Source organism: Vicugna pacos, chromosome 9 (genome assembly GCF_048564905.1).
Source record: "Vicugna pacos chromosome 9, VicPac4, whole genome shotgun sequence".
In the NCBI taxonomy this organism is placed as follows: domain Eukaryota; kingdom Metazoa; phylum Chordata; class Mammalia; order Artiodactyla; family Camelidae; genus Vicugna; species Vicugna pacos.
In genome coordinates, this window is record NC_132995.1 from 4,347,361 (window position 1) to 4,363,565 (window position 16,205).

Genomic DNA, 16,205 nt, shown 5'->3' on the forward strand with positions numbered 1-16,205 from the left:
CCATCTCTCCCTGGGTCTGACTTGCGTTCCCGCCTGAGGGCACATCTGGGAGCTGGGAGGCTTCCTCCAGTTCTGTAATGAATGAAGGAGTTTGGGAGTCACAGGCTAGCAGATTTTCCTGAACTTTCCTACAGTGTTCAGTTTCTTGTTTTCATGGTAGGAGGCGGTTGCCTGCGTGGAGTAGCTTCTTCACTGGTTCATTTCTCTTTCTCAAAGGCTTTTTGAACTTGGGTTCTTCATAGGTTAATGAGTGCCTTTGGTTTACTCTTCATCTACACTGCCCACATCACTCGTCATCTTTTTGTTTGTTTGTTTTGTTTTGTTTTTCCTTGCAGAGTTTGTCTTAGGAAATTTAATGATAGGATTTCCAATAATTAAAGAGGCCAGCTAAAGGAACTCAGTCATGTTTAATAATAAGCAGTGTTAGCATAAACATTTTATATGCCAAAGTCAATATATTACTTTTTTTGAAGTATGTTATGTAATTAAATTTTTGGTTAATAACATTTCTTTTTTGTTTGTTCATTTCCTCTACTTAGTTAACTAATGTGATCATGTTCTTGAATTACTCAGACTTTGGCAGACATCTTCTGCTAGTCTTGTTTGCCCATAAAACTCTGCTCACCCAGCCAGGATCTTCATTCTGAAATCACGATCTTTATGGTATTGTTGATACATTTACTTTGATCTGCATATGTGTGTACAGAATAAACTCATCCGTCTCACTTTGTTGACCTTTTCCTGGTTTTATCTTCTGGTTTCTGCTAAGAACATTCTTATACAATGTGCTGGAATACTGTGTTTTTCTTGAATATATGCATGGAAATGGAACCTCTGGAGTATTCCATTAGATACGTTGCATAGCATATAGAGCAATAGATGCAAACCTGCTGTCTCCCAACAGCACTGAAATCCCTTTCATTTCCCTGACATACACATGCTATAATTCCCATAGTTAAAAATGGGCCAGTATCATGCTACTTGCTAAACCAGTTCTTTTCTCTCAAGATCAGTATGTTAGGTGCAGGTGTGAATGATGCAGTTACAGTCACACAGACGCGCAGTCCCAGGCTGTGCTCCCATGTGTGCATGTGCCCCGTGCTCCACTCACACCCTCTCTCTGTCCTGAGCTTTCCTCACACGGCACATGGATGTGGATGGAAACACGGTTATTTGCTAGCATATGTAAGTTGTTCTCCTGAACTTCCCAGTTTCCACAGCCTTCCCTCACCCATCCCTCCACCTTCTCATACACACTGTAAAATGACCCCTCTGCATCCTTTGAACAGCTTTCTCAGGACACGACTGAAGTCACTATGTGCAGCTGTGATGATTCAAAAACCCTTCCAGGATGGACGGCTGAATAACATTACTACTGACACAGCTTACTTCTTCTGGCATCTCCTTCGATGTCTTCTTATGAAACTCTTCGTATTTGGTATAATATTTTGTAGTCTGTAGTGTTTGGGTGAGCAGTCATGCTTCAGAATATGTTTTCTCAGTCTGTAAGCCCAGGTTCAAATCCTGGTTCTCTCACTAATTTCTGTGTCACTTGGCATCATGTACAGAACTTGCAGTCTACTTCCTTTACTTGAAAATTCATGGTAATTTTCCTCAAGCCTTTGAAAAGAAATTAGTACTGTTAAATGCCTTAGAATTATGCATTTTTTAGAGTAAAGATTCAGGTGTTACTATTGTATAGAAATGTATATTAATATTGTCACGTTGAGTAGACATCCCTTTGTATGTATGTATTATATCTTATATTTTTCTATTGCAATTTGTTCTCAACATTATTTTTGACCCTATTAATAAATTTATAAATTGCTCACTGTTTCTCACGTATATTTTGGGGCCAGTCAACTGGATATTTAAGAGTACTCCATAGTTAGGGGATTGCTTCATTTATTGGCTGTTCTATTACTGGAGACTGTTTCATTCATGAAATTTAATTTTGATTTACAGATGATGGTCTTTCAGAACGTTTTATGCTACCTCATGGGTCCTTTGTTTTATAGGAGGTATCCGGAAAAATATATATATATATTTTAAATTGTTTTATCATATACTTAACCTCTCTATGGTGTATTTGTTTCCCAATTCTAGACTACCAATCATTGAGATTATTCATTAGCTAGTTTTCAGTTATTTACTTTCACAATATATTGTCTGTTCTTTAGCATTTATTTATGCAGAAAATATATAAACATATAGTATAATATGATTTCCCCGAGTTATGAGACAGCATTATGTTTATTATAAATTGGTATGTGCTTTGTGGTTATGGTAGAAGTATACACTTTCTTTGAGAGCTAACAGAAGTTTGAGTGTTTTTATCATTTCTTTTTTGAAACTAGGGGTTCCCTAAAATCGTTAGAATTATCTCTGATTACTTTTGCTTTAGCAAAAAAATCCTACTCCATTTTTGTTCCTAGTTTTTAAGATCACGGTAGGCAGTTCATAACTCTGTTTGGTGTAAGTGTTTGTTTCAGTGTAATAGCATGTGTTTAATGACGAAACTTTTGTTTTTGAATTGCAGTGAATACACTACTCATGGTTCTTTGTATCTTGCAGCTCTCTCTCAGATACGTCTGTTCAAGCAATTACAACTAAAAGCAAACTCTGATAAAGGAGAAGTATTCCAAATAGTGATATTGGGAAGACATGAAAGGAATGAAATGAAGCATTTTTCTTTCTGAGGAATCCAGGAAATTATGTATGACTTTTGAGTCTTTGCACAGATGAGGCAGGAAATGACGAAGGAATTCCTCTAACTCGTAACAAAAACCTCACTGAAGAGCAAGATCCATGTGGTCGAAGTGGCGCAGGAAACAAGCCTGTGGAAAGCAGACTTGCAGTAAGCTCTCGAGATGAACTGCACATTGTTAGAAGTGAAGAGAAAACTGCTGCATGTAATCAGGCCGACCAGAGTATCAACAGCAATGCCTCATTTTCACCACTTCAAGGAGTTTCTTCTAGTCTGCACACCAACACTTCTAATATATATGGGAGTGATTTTACGCATCCTTCATTACTGACGCAAGACCCGAAAGCACACAGGGAAAGACCTCACAAGTATACTCAGTGTGGCAAAACTTTTCTTCAGAGATCACCCCTCCATAGACATCAGACCGTCCATACAGGAGAGAAATTACGTGAATGTGACATATGTGGGAAAGTCTTTGGGCGGAATTTGCAGTTTTCTTGTCATAAGAGAATTCACACTGTAGAGAGACCTTACAAATGTAATGAGAGACAAAAAGCATTTAGTCGTAAAACAGCCCTTCGAAGACATCAGAGAATTCATTCTCGAGAGAAACTTTACAAATGTAATGAGTGTGGCAAAAACCTTTCGTCAGTCCTCACACTTCAGAAAACATTAACTAATCCATCCCGGATAAAAACCGTATAAATGTGATGTCTGTGGGAAAAGGGGGGTCAAAATGCATGCCTCACAACTCAGCAGAGAGTCCATGCCGCAGAGAGACCTGAGAAACGTAATGGTTTTGGGAAAATCTTTGATTTCCGCTCCAATCTCAGGATACATTAATCCACAGAGGAGAGCAATTATATAAATGTGATGTATGTGGGAAATCTGTAGTTGAAATTCATACCTTGCAATTCACTAGAGCATTCATACTGGAGGAAAACCTTCTAAATGCAATGAAGGAGTCAAGGGCTGTGGTGAAAAAGCAACCCGTACAACCAGGAGATAATTCGTACTGGAGAGAAACATTTCAAAAGTAAGAGTGTTTTTCTTTTTTTCTTTTTTTTTTCCCCAAAATAAGAGTGTTGAAAAGCCTTTACTAAGATCTCAACCTTCACTACAGGGAATAGATACAAAGGGGAAACCATATTAATGTGATATATGTGGGAAGGTCTTCATTCAAAATTGTCTTTTTAAATTCATGGGAGATGGATCATCGGGGGAAATGGACATGTCTTGAGTGTGGCAAAGCCTCGCTTACCATCAGATACTCCACACTGAACAGAAATCATAGGAATGTAATGAATGTCTCTAAGTCTTCAGTCAGAATTCAACCTCAAGACTCACTAACATTGTAAATCAACTATATTTAAAAAAAAAAAAAAAAAGGAAAAAAATCCACCAAAGAGCTCGTACTGGAGAGAAGGCTTACAAGTATAATGAGTGTGGCAAATCTTTCATTGTACTTAGAGAAAAAAAATTCTCTTAGGAGAAGGTTACCTTTTGCTGGGGGCAAGAGGGCAAAGGTCTTGTCCTGGCGGTGACCTCTGTGGTGGTGTTCAGGGACTTCCAGAGTGATTGCTTTAAGGTCACATTCCTGGGAGGGGTGTGACTGCAAGTAAGTCTTGCTTTCCTGCCCTGGGGGCAAAAACTCTGCCCTGAGCCTGTCTGATTTTTTTTGAACATTTCCTAAAATGTGCTCCATGTTCACAAATACGCAGTACGTGAATATAGTCCTTCCTGTGCTTTATTGGGTGGAAAGACTACCCATGATATGGATTTACCTGGTGGGAGAATCAGACTATAGTAAGCATGTGAAAAATGTTAGAAAGTTTAAGAATTCTACAATTTCTTTTTATGTCCTTGAGTCAGAATATTTGGTGAGTGAATATAGGAAATTTCTACTTTATATGTCAAACAAAAAAAGTTCCCATTATTTATTGTTCATTTTCGGAGAAAACTCATGAACATTGATCTTTCAAATTATTTCACCCAGTGACTCATAACCTCTTTCCCTTAGAGGCTGCCTCTCTGGCTAAAATAGGCAAATACTCATTTGATTCCTTCCTGGTGCCAGGACTGTGGGCTGAGCCTGGTGTATGCGGGTGGGTCAGGGAGGGAGACAGCCAGTCCCTGAGCTGTGTTTGTGATTTTGACACCATCTCCTAGAGCTGCAGCATCAATTCAGCTGTAGTAGAAGGACAGTGCAGACTTAGAGGGCTGAGAATTTTTTTTCTCTACCTTGTTTCCATTTGCCAATTCTCACAAACAATTACATTTTCCTAATGAACATCACCAGAGTGTGATATGAGAAGCTTCCTTTTTCATGGCCCCTGAAGGCAGGTGGGGGTTTTCACGGAGGGAGGAGAACGTGCTGAAATCTCACGCTTGCTGGATAGTGATGTGGAAAGTATTTTCCATGGAGTGATTTTTAAATATTTCCCCTACACTCCTGGCAAATATACATGTTGGTATGTTCTGTTTTCATTCAATTCAGAATACATTCTAATTTGCTTTCTAATTTCTTCTTTTCCACAGGATTCCTTATAAGTGGATCATTGTTTCCCAAATATTTGATTTCCAGGAGATTTTTCTGTTATTGATTTCTAGTTTAATTCCATTGTCATAGATGCATTTTGTATAACCTGAATTCTTATGATTTGTGAAGAACTGTTTGATGGCCCGGAATATGGTTTGTCTTACTGAAGTAGTATGTGCACTTTGTTGTGTAAAAATTCTCTCTTTAGGTGGATTGTTCTTATATAGGAAAACTCAGTTTTTTACCTCTTGTAGAAGGAAAAATTCAGATCTTCCTACAGTGTGTTTCTTTCCTCTGAGTCTCCGTTATGCTCCCAGCATAACCACTCACACACAGAGCAATTTGACAGTTCTGGTCACCAACTGGGGGGGCAGGGTTCCCATATGAGATCCCACAGATCCTACAAGCCATCTGCCCCAGCGCACTTCAGATGCCAGTCCCAAGGCCAGGTCATCACTTCTGCTCCTTACCCACTGACTATAAGCAGAGTTTCCAACAACCCCCTTTTTAGGTTCAGTGAATTGGCTAGAGCACCTCACAGAACTCAGGGAAACACCAGTTTATTAAAGGGTATGACAAAGGATACAGATGAATCGCCAGGTGGAAAGGCTCGTGGGGGAGTTCTAGGCGGACCCTGCTGCAGGACCTCCTGTCCTTTTGGTGGTGGGGTGCATCAACCTCCAGCGTGGGGCTCTTTGAACCAACTCATGTTGCAGTCTTACAGAGGCCTCCTCAGGTGGGTCACAGCAATTATCTTTTCTAGCCCCTCAGTCTGGAAAATGAAGTATGGGGCTGAAAATTCAAAGCTTCCAATCATGGCTTTTTCTTTTTGGTAACAGTCCCCATTTAGGAGCTGTCTAGGAGCTCACCTGGAGTCACCTCCATAGAACAAAAGATGCTTATTTAGGGATTCCCACGGGATTGGGAGCCCTGTGTGAGGGATGAGGTCATAGACAAACAGAACAAGAGGGATTTCCAATGCTCTTATCACTTAGGAAGTTACCAGGGTTTTAGAAGCTGTCAGGGGTGGGGGGCAGAGACCAATGTGTGTATTTTCTGTTATCTCACTGTTCTATAAATATCAGTTACATTAATTTCATTGATTGGTACTATGTTTTCTGCCTACTTGTCTGTTACTCAGGGAGCGGGCATGGAAGTCTCACCATAAACCTGGATTTGTTTACTTCTTACTACATTTCTGCCAGTTTTTCAGAGATTGGAGGTTCTGCTGTTGGCTGCATAATTTCCTGTTGTCGGGGCATTCCTGTGAAGTTCTCCCTTTATTATTATAAAATGGATTTCCTTCTCCTTGGTCGTATTATTTGCTCTTTAATCTACTTTGCTGTTAAGATACCCGCTGTATTTTGAATTGTGTTGATATGGCTGATCTTTTTTCCTCATTTTCACTTTGTGTACTTTAATTTTTGGAGTACATTTGTTGTGGAACCATATTGTTGGTCCTATCATTTCAGCCTGTTGAGTGGAAGAGACATTAGGGTAGGGACCATTTCAAGGACAGATGCTGGAGAAAGAAGGGCATAGCCTGCCTGGTACCTTCCATGAGGTCCCCCTAGATAGGAACCATCAGTGAACAATATAAAATCAGGATTATCCACTGGGCTTTCTCAAAGGACAATCCTAGGAGATAAAAGATTGTCAGTCATAACAATACAGTAATGCGTTTAGTCATTGACCTCTGATTCTTCTAGGTGCAAGCTGGCTGGATTATGTTTATTATACCTGTGGAGGGTTATGTTTGGTAAGAGCAAGACAGTCTCATGAGAAGTTAAATGGTTTGCTGGATGTGTGTGGTGAGAGCTTAGGAAAGCTTCCACGGACTGGGGAACAGTGAGAGGGTGACTCCTGACTGTCTCTTCTGTGGTTTGACACAGCATGGCTGTTGCAGTGACAGCCCGGAGACCAGGGGGGAGGCCCTTGGCTACTGTGTCTAGTAGTACCCTATCGGTCAGTAGTAACTGCCGTGTTGTTGGTTAATACTCCTAGTGTGGCACCCTTGTTTTCATGTACAAAGAGAAAAAAGGGTATATGATAATTTGGATGCCCCAAGGCCGGGGTCTTTGCCAGGAGACCCTTTATGGTTACCACAGCTTTCGAATGTTCTCTTTCCCAGCAAATTGTTCCAGTTTGCTGCTGTTTAAGTAGATTATATAATGGTCGAGCCACTAAAGAAAAACCTGGAACCCAGCTCCTGCAGTAGTGTGCAAGACCTAGGAATCCTCTTAGTTGCCTTTTTTGTTTTAGGCACAGGGAAAGCCAAAATGCTCTTCACCCTGTCTAGATCAGTTAAAAGCCCTTCTTTAGATACCGTATGCCCTAAATATTTCATGTTAGCTTTACAAAATTGGCATTTTTCTTTGGATACTTATGTCCCTTTGAAGCTAACTTCTAAGACAAGTACAGGGCGTTTTGGTATTTATCAAGAATCTGAAAACAACAGCGTCATCTACATACTGTATTAAAGCTGATTTATGAAGAAAAAAACGAGATCGTCTAAGTCTGCTTTTAATATCTGAGAAAAGGAAGTGGGGCTCTCAGTGTAGCCTGTGGCATCACAGCCCATGGAAATGGTCATTCATTCCAAGTGAGGGCAAAAAGATATTGGTCATCAGGGGGTACAGGGGTACTAAAGGACGCGCTGCAGAGATCTATCACAGAAAAGAAGTCACTTTTTAGGGATATAGGATGATAAATATAGGGGTGAGATACTACAGAATGGTGAGGAATAATAATAGTATTGGTAGATTTCAAATCTTGTACAAATCTCCAACCTTTGCCATTAGGTTTTTTACATGGCAGAAAGGGAGTGTTACAAAGGCTGGTGTAGGGCATAAAAAGCCATTTTTTCTTTCTTTTTTCTGGGGGAGGAAGTAATTAGGTTTATTTATTTACTTTTTAACGGAGGTACTGGAAATTGAGCCCAGGACCTTGTGCATGCTAAGCACACACTCGACCACTGAGGTCTACCCTCCGTGCTACAACAAACTACTTTTTTTTAAACAATTCTTTTTACCTTAATTTTTACGTGCTTTATCATTGAAATATGGTCAGTTTACAATGTTGTGTCAATTTCTGGTGCACAGCACAATGTCCCAGTCATACATATACATACATATATTCAATTTCATATTCTTTTTTCATTATAGGAATAAACTACTTTTTTAATGGAAGCTGGTATCAAGAGTTTTATTTCCTCTATAGCTTCTCGTCTCAGTGGGTATCGATGAATACTGGGCAGGGGTTTCTTTGGTCTGTGGTGATTTTCATGGGTGATGTAGAATGTATCCTCATACGTCAGTAGGATCAAGTGCCTGCAGTTCTTCAGGTATAAGCCTGACAATTTTTCTTGCTCTGCATCCCCTTCATCATAGGTCACAAATATTGTATGAAGAAAACCTGATCTTTTAGGACAAAAAATGTTTCTCCCTTAGGAGTAAGAGAAATAGGGGCTTCATAAGTTTCTCACAAATCTCTACCTATTGGTGAACAGGGACAGGTTTTAGAAAAAAGGAGTGCCTTCCTTTAAGTTCTAAGTAAAACTCTAAACGTAATGACTTAGAAAAGCCTTAATAGGTGCATTAGAAACCCCCTCCATTTGCACTGCAGTCTTATTCTGAGGGAGGGAGCCTTTGATTTTGATAGGGTTTAAATTGAAAAGGTAGTTCCTGTCCATAGGAGCTTTAGTTGTTTCTCCATATTCTCACGGCACTTCTCCCAAAGGAAAGACTCCCAGTGTTCCCTAGGAATAGCCCTATTCTTTTTTTTTTTAAATATTTTTGAAGGGGGAGGTAATTAGATTTATTCATTTATTTTTAATGGAGGTACTGAGGATTAAACCCAGGACCTCGGGCATACTAAGCATGTACTCAGCCACTTGAGCTATACCCTCCCCCCAGCCATATTCATTTTAATTCAGTATTCTGGTCTGAAATCTATTCTGTTCTAGAAATCTTTTTTCATTTTTCTGCAGTCCCTTTTTGATGACCTGGTTTTTCACAGTAAGATCAAAGGCTAGGTATCTTTGCGATCGATTTTTGCATGTTGTATTGTGATGCCTTGCAAATTATACTTTGTCCAGAGATGTTTGTAGATTCTTTTGTTTTTCTACATACACCCTATCATTAAATTTCCTATTTCTGCTGTGACACATTCCAACAAACTGAGTGTCTCAAGCAACACAAATTTATTCTCTTGTTCTGGAGGCCAGAGTGTAACATGGATTCAAAGCAAAGCACTGTGCTGCTTCTGGTTACTTCTCATCACAACTCGTTTTCTTGCCTTTCCTGTTTTCCAGAAGCCACTTATATCCTTTGCCTCATAGGCCCCAAGTGTATTTGCATGACACACTCTTTCCATTAATTAATGATTTTATTTAAATATCTTCTTATCATATGTGCATTTCCTGAATATATTTTTAAAATTAGGACATGCTGTCACTCTACCCTTGTACATATACAACTTTATTGTAATTAACATGGTCATATCTTATTTACTTAATGCTGACATTCCCTTCTAGAATATAAGCTACTTGAAGACAGGGATTGATTTTGTTTCCTACTAAATATTCAGTGATTGGAGTCATTCCCGATTGACAGATGAGTGGATGCATTTTGTCAGAGCAAAGAAGGTTGCTGTAGTGGGTATGTTCATAGATCAGTAGGTCAAATGGTCAAGTAAATAAGTAATTATATTTGTGGCCTCAAATTCCTCACTCTCGTACTTTGCAGCCTAATGTTGTGAACATTTGTCATAAATTATCACAGTATAATTTTCTGAGCAAGTTGTGATTTTTTTGGCAACATGTACTAAACAGACCTAACTCATCAGTGAAGGGATGTCTTCATGAAGTCTTTTTAAGCCATACAATTTATTTTTAAAATTTTCAAATTTGTAATTTAATTTTTTTGGGGGGGGTGAGGTAATTAGGTTTATTTTTTTAATGGAAGTACTGGGGATTGAACCCAGGACCTCATGCATGCTAAGCACCCGCTGTACCACTGAGTTAGACCCTCCCCCAGAGTCATACAATTTTAAATTGAAGATCCTTTCTGAAATGCTCCATTCTATATCCATCACAAAAGAATAATCGTATTTCTCTGCTAGGACAGTTTATATTTGTGAGTGACAGACCACCTGGAAAACAGTGACTGAAAGAAGTCGGAGGTTTATCAGTCTCACCTGACAGGAAGTGCAGAGGGCGCAGTGTGCGCTGTGACGGGTCCTCTGCCCCTTCTCCCGCCATGAGCCTCCACTTAGTCTTCGCTTTTCTTACAGCAACATGGCTTCTGTATGACTAGGAAGAGCAAGGTCTGAGAAGCAAAACCCTTTTCAATTTTAGATTTTTGTCTCACTTTCATGGAAAAAGTAATCCCAAACATTTTTCCAACTATTATTAGCTCATTGTGTTAAATTGCCACCAGAATTTTTAAAAGAAATGTGAATTTTTGAATTTCGTATTTCTACCTCATGAACAGAGAAAGGTAAAGGGGGTGATAGGGACAGATTATATCAACAGACTTTGTTCTTTATCCTGATAGTATAACATTCCATGTAACACATGGCCACTCTGCCCCATGTTCCAAATAATAGGCAAAAATTATTAGAGCCCTTAGTGTTTTCTCACTTACAGATTTACTTTCTTTCTTCTCTACCTGAATCCAAACACAGTTAAAAATAATTTTCTAATAATCAGTGTCAGAAATAAAAGAATCCATCTTGAGATGTTATTTATTCATGCCATCCTACCTGAAAGCAAGAGATATACAAAGGCTTGCAGTTGAGAAGTATTCAAATATCATCTCTGAATTCATTTTAATATTAATAATTTAATATTTTTGAATTTCCTTTTTAAATTCATTGTCCACATAAAATATTACTGAGCCCCAAGTGTCAAAAATATATTAAAAAATGTACAAGTATCCACATTACAATGTTGTCAAGCATGTTCTTTTTTTAAAGTATAATTTTTACAACAAAAAAGATGCTATATATCATATTTTACACTTTGCTCTTTATGTATGATGGAGACCATTTCAGCCTAATGACTTTCCTCACCCTTTGACTACTTTCTTATGCATAGTCATGTATTTCTCTAATTGTCTCCTTGCAACAAGGCAAGGGCATGAGATCAGTTTTGCTAACTAGGGTATGAGAAGTAACGCATTAGTCATCTGAATGGTCAAATCTATATTTCTTACAAATTAGAATATAAAACCCAGCAATTCCACTTCTACAAATATATCCAAGAGATTTGAAAACACTTATCCACAAAAACACCTTGTTAAAGATTGTTGATCGAAACTTTTTTCATAATAGCCGAAATGTAGAAGGAACCCAAAGCTCCATCAAATGATGAATGGATAAAAAACTGGAATATTACTACTCAGCAATAAAAAGTTATGAGGTACTGTTAACTGTTACAACATTGATGACCCTTGAAAGCTTATGCTAAGTGAAAGAAGGTTGAAATAAGGCCACATACTGTATAACTTAATTTTTATTAAATGCCCCCAAATAGCCATATCCACAGAGATGGAAAGTAGCTTATTATTTGCTTACGATGAGGGTGAAGTTCAAAATAACTGCTAAAGGATACGGGTCTTTTAAGGGGTGGTGATGAATGATAATATTGTGGTTAGACAAAGTGGCAAACAAGTGGTAAATGTACTAAATCCCACTGTTATCGTTCATTTGCTAAGTGTGCATTTTATTGTATGCAAATGATGCAATTTAAAAAAGCATAAGCCAATGTCTCCATAGTGAGTTCAGAGAATAGTTCAGATCTACTACTCATGGCTCCCAGGATGCCTTTTTTTCCCACTTTTTTATATATGAATTTTATAGGCTTACATAGATTGTCATCCCAGTTTCCAAGTAATGCTAAGATGAACTAGGTGTTACCAATGGTGCTGTCATGGCCTCTTACTTGAGTACTAGGTCTTATTTATCTTGGAAAGATGTAGGTGGTAGGTCGCATAAAAGGGTGGGATTTCTTTGTGTCTTTGCAATCTGTTAGTGATGGCTATGATCCCCATCATACGCTGGTTATAGATTATTCAGTAATAAAGCTGTTTTCCTTCCATTCTACTACTTGGAGGAAATTTCTGGGTCAGGAGATTCTAGTTTTGCTTGTAATTATTTTTCCCGAATAGTGTTGATGTGGAAGAAAGATTATTTCTTGGATAATTTCTTGTGTAATTGAGCTCAACTATTGTTACTAATTTAGATTCACTGCATCCACAACAGGTCCTGACACGGAATTACGTGAAGACACTCCAGCAAGTAAGGGTGTATCAGAAAAGCTTTAACATAATACCCACTTCATCCGCATATGTATGTGCCGTCTACATGTCCAAAGTGAATGAGAATATACATGCAGTTCTCTGTCCCAGGTCAAAGAAAACTATAGATTATTCATCACTTCAATAAAGAGAAGCTTTGGTGGGGGAGGGTATAGTTCAAAGTGCACATGTTTAGCATGCATGAGGTCCTGGGCAGGACCTCCTCAAAAAAAAAGAAAGAAAGAAACCTAATTTATGCCCCCCCCAAAAAAAAAACCCCTCTAAACTAGAGAAATATATCTATTTGGGAAAATATGTTAAAAAAATAGAGAAACTTATCTCTCATCACTGTATTTTTGTGATGGCAGGATAAACGTCACATGCCTTAGTCCTTTAGCCTCCGACGCCCTCAGGTCTTCTCCCTGAGTCTGTGGACCTGTGCAGCGTGTTGAGTTTGACCTCCTGTTGAATGAGGAACAGAAACAGTAAGGCTGTTCCGTGGGGTGTAAGTGTGAAATAAACTTTACTATTCAGGGGAGTTTTGTGTTTGTCATTCTAGTTTCTATTATAGTCAAGTTAGGTTCCCATTTCCTCAAACTGCTTAAATTCTACTTGCAGGAAATGTTCCTGGATCCAACCACCGCCCGACAGCGACCACTTAGAGACGGAAATTTTCAGACCACGGAATTGCTTCCATCTCCCTGGCAGGACATGCGAGCCACCTACTGGTAAAAACAGTTTTTTATTGAAACCGGTTTCAACTTGTCAGGAGGAAACATCTTAGTTTCCGACATAAATGGTCCCCAAACAACTAAGCTTTTACCGTGAAACTGTTCCAGAGAGTAACTTAAAATGAGCGTTTTCAAGGTTCCGGGAAAGGCCAATCCTCTCCTGGCTCCTGCCCCACCCTCCGGCGCTCCCTGTACGGACCTGGGCTCCTTCCTCGCACCGTCCCTGCCGGAAGCACTCCGCCTGACCCCTCGTCCCGGAAGTCCCGCCTCAGACTGCGCGCGCAGTTTCTTCCGGAACCGGAAGCAGGGCTGGACGTGAAGGTTGCGGTTTAGACGGTAAGCTGCTAGTTTCTTATTTGATTCTGTGCTGCCAGGGCCCCCTTCCTCCATTCTCAGGGTCTGGGAGTCACTGCGGACCTAAAATCCCAGCACCCGGCCCCCCGGCCACGTAAGTCCAGGCGGCGCCGTCCTAGGTTGGGGATCTTTTCCTTTGGGTTTGAAACCGCTGAAGCTCGTCCCTGCCCTTGGTTTTTCTCCTTTCCGTCCACGGAGACACCGCCTTTCGTGTTATTTTCCTTCATGAGACCTTTTATTCTTTCCACCCCCCCCCCCATGAAGAGTCCTCTTTCGCAAGGTGGACTCGCGCCCCCAGCCTCGCCCTCTCTGTCCCTGGAGGTCAGCGCCGGCCGCCCCGCTCCCGTGAGGCCGCGTCCTCTCCCGGGTCCCTGGATTCTGGGGATCAGGCCTTCTCCTGAGACCCTCTCCCTCCTAGCCGCTCTGTCCTCGCGTCCTCCTCAGGCCGGTCCTGTTCCGCGGGTTTCCTCTTCGTAGTTAGCCCTTCCCCCGTCCCGCTAGGAGAATGTGACCTGGGCCAGCCATGTGACCTCCAGTGTAATTCCGTATTAAATCACATCCATTGGAAAATGGTCTCTTTCAGTGGGCTGGGGGGGTGCATTTTATTCCGTTGTCAACCCTTTAAATACGTGGGTGAGGGGGATTAGGAGAAGCAGACAGAAGAAGACAAGAGGGATATCAAAAGAGAGCGACTGAGAGGGAAATAGAAATACTGAGAAGGAGAAAAGAAGGATGAAAAACCGATGGGGTCGTTGAGGATGGCTGAGGCACTTGCAAAGCGATAGTAAAATCAAATAGACTTAGACCTTAAAGTAGCAGGTGGATAAAATTAAGTAGCAGGTGAATACAAAGAGAAGGAAATAAAGGCGCGGGATCTCCAGGCATTCGAGTGCCGTGGAGGGAGAGGGGCCCTGGGTCAGCGGTAAGGCGGGAGAGGGCGGGGGAAGGGTAATCATGATGAGGCATTTCGCACCCTGAGTGGAGGGAGAGGATAGGAGAGTTGGGGTCCTGGCCTTCGGAACATCGTGGTCCTGGGAGAGAAACAGAGGACAGCTATTGACTGGAAGAGCAGAGGAGAGAGAGCAGGGAAGAAGCATAGACACCTGGGGTGCGAGAGAGTGGGAAGGATTGGAGGGTCAAAGGATAAAAAGGGTGTAACTCGGAGGGTAGAGAGGGAGCAGAGATCGGAGGAAGAAAGAGGCAGAAATGTGTGGTGATTCAGGACCATCAGAAAGGTTGGGGAGAAGGAGCAGCAAGATAGGGAACATGTTGCAACGTGAGGCAGAACAGGAGTGAGGGAAGAAATAGGAGGGCAGCAGGAACAGGAGGAGAATAGAGGAAAGCAGAGAGAGGGAGACAGATAAAGAATGTAACTGAAACACACTAGTGCAGGTCAAAGAGGGAGAGTGGTTGCAGATGGGAGGTGAGTTGTTTGGATGTGGGTCATTAATTTCTGATGTATTGATTTGTGGCTTTAGAATGCAGTATATTTAAAGTTTGTATGCTTAAGTGATGCACATGTGGCTTGATATCCAAAGGCACTGAAATCATATTGAGGGAAATATTTGCACTCCAGTGAGCATTACTGCACTATTCACAACAGCCAAGATGGAGAAAGAACTAAAATGTTGACAAATGAATGGCGGTGGAAAATTTACGTCACCCATAAATTATGACATTATTATGACAGAAGAAGAAAGATATTTTATGTGGAAACTAGAAATGTCAAATCATAGAGCCATGTTTTGTCCCCTCTGACCAGAGATTTCCCTTCAAATAGTCTTGGTGGGAACCTCAATGATATTTAAGGGCCCCCAGGTGATTCCAGTCTGGGTCCCTCACTGAGCATCCTGACTCTGAGTCCTCCCATCCTGAGGGCTGAGATCTGGGCTGAGAGGCAGGGGGCTCTGCTCTGCTCTGTGTGGGAATGGATCAGGGCCTGATCTGTAACTTGAAGGGGGTTGTTGGGTCCAGCTGAGGCGCCCACTGCTGCCGTGTAGGGGAGGGACTCACCAGGAGGGGAGGGTGATCTGAGAACAGTGTGGGGAAACTCCCTTGTTTGTCTGTGTGTGGAGTTTCCTGTCCTGAGTCCCTCCTGTGACAGTGGGCAGCAGTGGACTGTCTGTCCCACATGGTGAGGTCTCCCCTGTGTGTGTGGTTATTGCACAGGGAGGTATGTGTTGATTCTAAGCATTAAACAGCATGTTTTCCACTTTGAAGACTGACCTCTAAAGACTCATGTTGTCTGAGGATGAAGCCCAGAACAGGAGGAAGAGGACAGAAAAGAAATCAGAAATGGCTATTTCTCAGGTAAAGTCATATTCTCACTGGATTCTCAGTCTGTCCTTCCTGAAATGCCCTTTGGACTTGCTAATCCTGTCTGACTCCAAAGTATCCTGCCTGACACCTGTATATTCACAGTCACCCAGGGCCCTCCCTCAGCGCCTGTCCTCCCCACTCAGACTCCACCCCCGGGACCCCGGGACCTGGAACTTGTGAAGCGGTTCCCTGGGCAGCGTCCTGGGCGAGCTTCACCCCCGTGGATTGGAGACACGGAGTCAGTGCTGTGGGCAGCA

The 16,205-nt window shown here is 41.2% G+C and overlaps 1 protein-coding gene and 2 long non-coding RNA genes across 3 annotated transcripts in view; 2 read left to right on the forward strand and 1 right to left on the reverse strand.

Annotated features, from left to right (window-relative positions):
• Positions 1-2,721: 2,721 nt before the first annotated feature.
• On the forward strand, positions 2,722-5,414 carry LOC140698358 (uncharacterized). The gene is made up of 2 exons (XR_012076107.1): positions 2,722-3,743; positions 5,246-5,414. It is a non-coding gene; the product is annotated as an uncharacterized lncRNA (long non-coding RNA).
• A 375-nt stretch (positions 5,415-5,789) lies between these two features.
• LOC140698352 (uncharacterized) lies at positions 5,790-13,009 on the reverse strand. The gene is made up of 3 exons (XR_012076101.1): positions 12,929-13,009; positions 10,443-10,573; positions 5,790-6,018 (listed from the first exon to the last, which is right to left on the reverse strand). It is a non-coding gene; the product is annotated as an uncharacterized lncRNA (long non-coding RNA).
• Positions 13,010-13,644: 635 nt separating this feature from the next.
• The window catches only part of LOC102536505 (zinc finger protein 568-like), a 63,297-nt gene continuing 60,736 nt past the window's right edge, over positions 13,645-16,205 (forward strand). The window contains exons 1-2 of the mRNA XM_072968545.1: positions 13,645-13,723; positions 15,850-15,939. Coding sequence (XP_072824646.1) covers positions 15,868-15,939 — 72 coding nt within the window. The 5' untranslated portion in view covers positions 13,645-13,723; positions 15,850-15,867. The remainder of the gene's footprint in view (positions 13,724-15,849; positions 15,940-16,205) is intronic.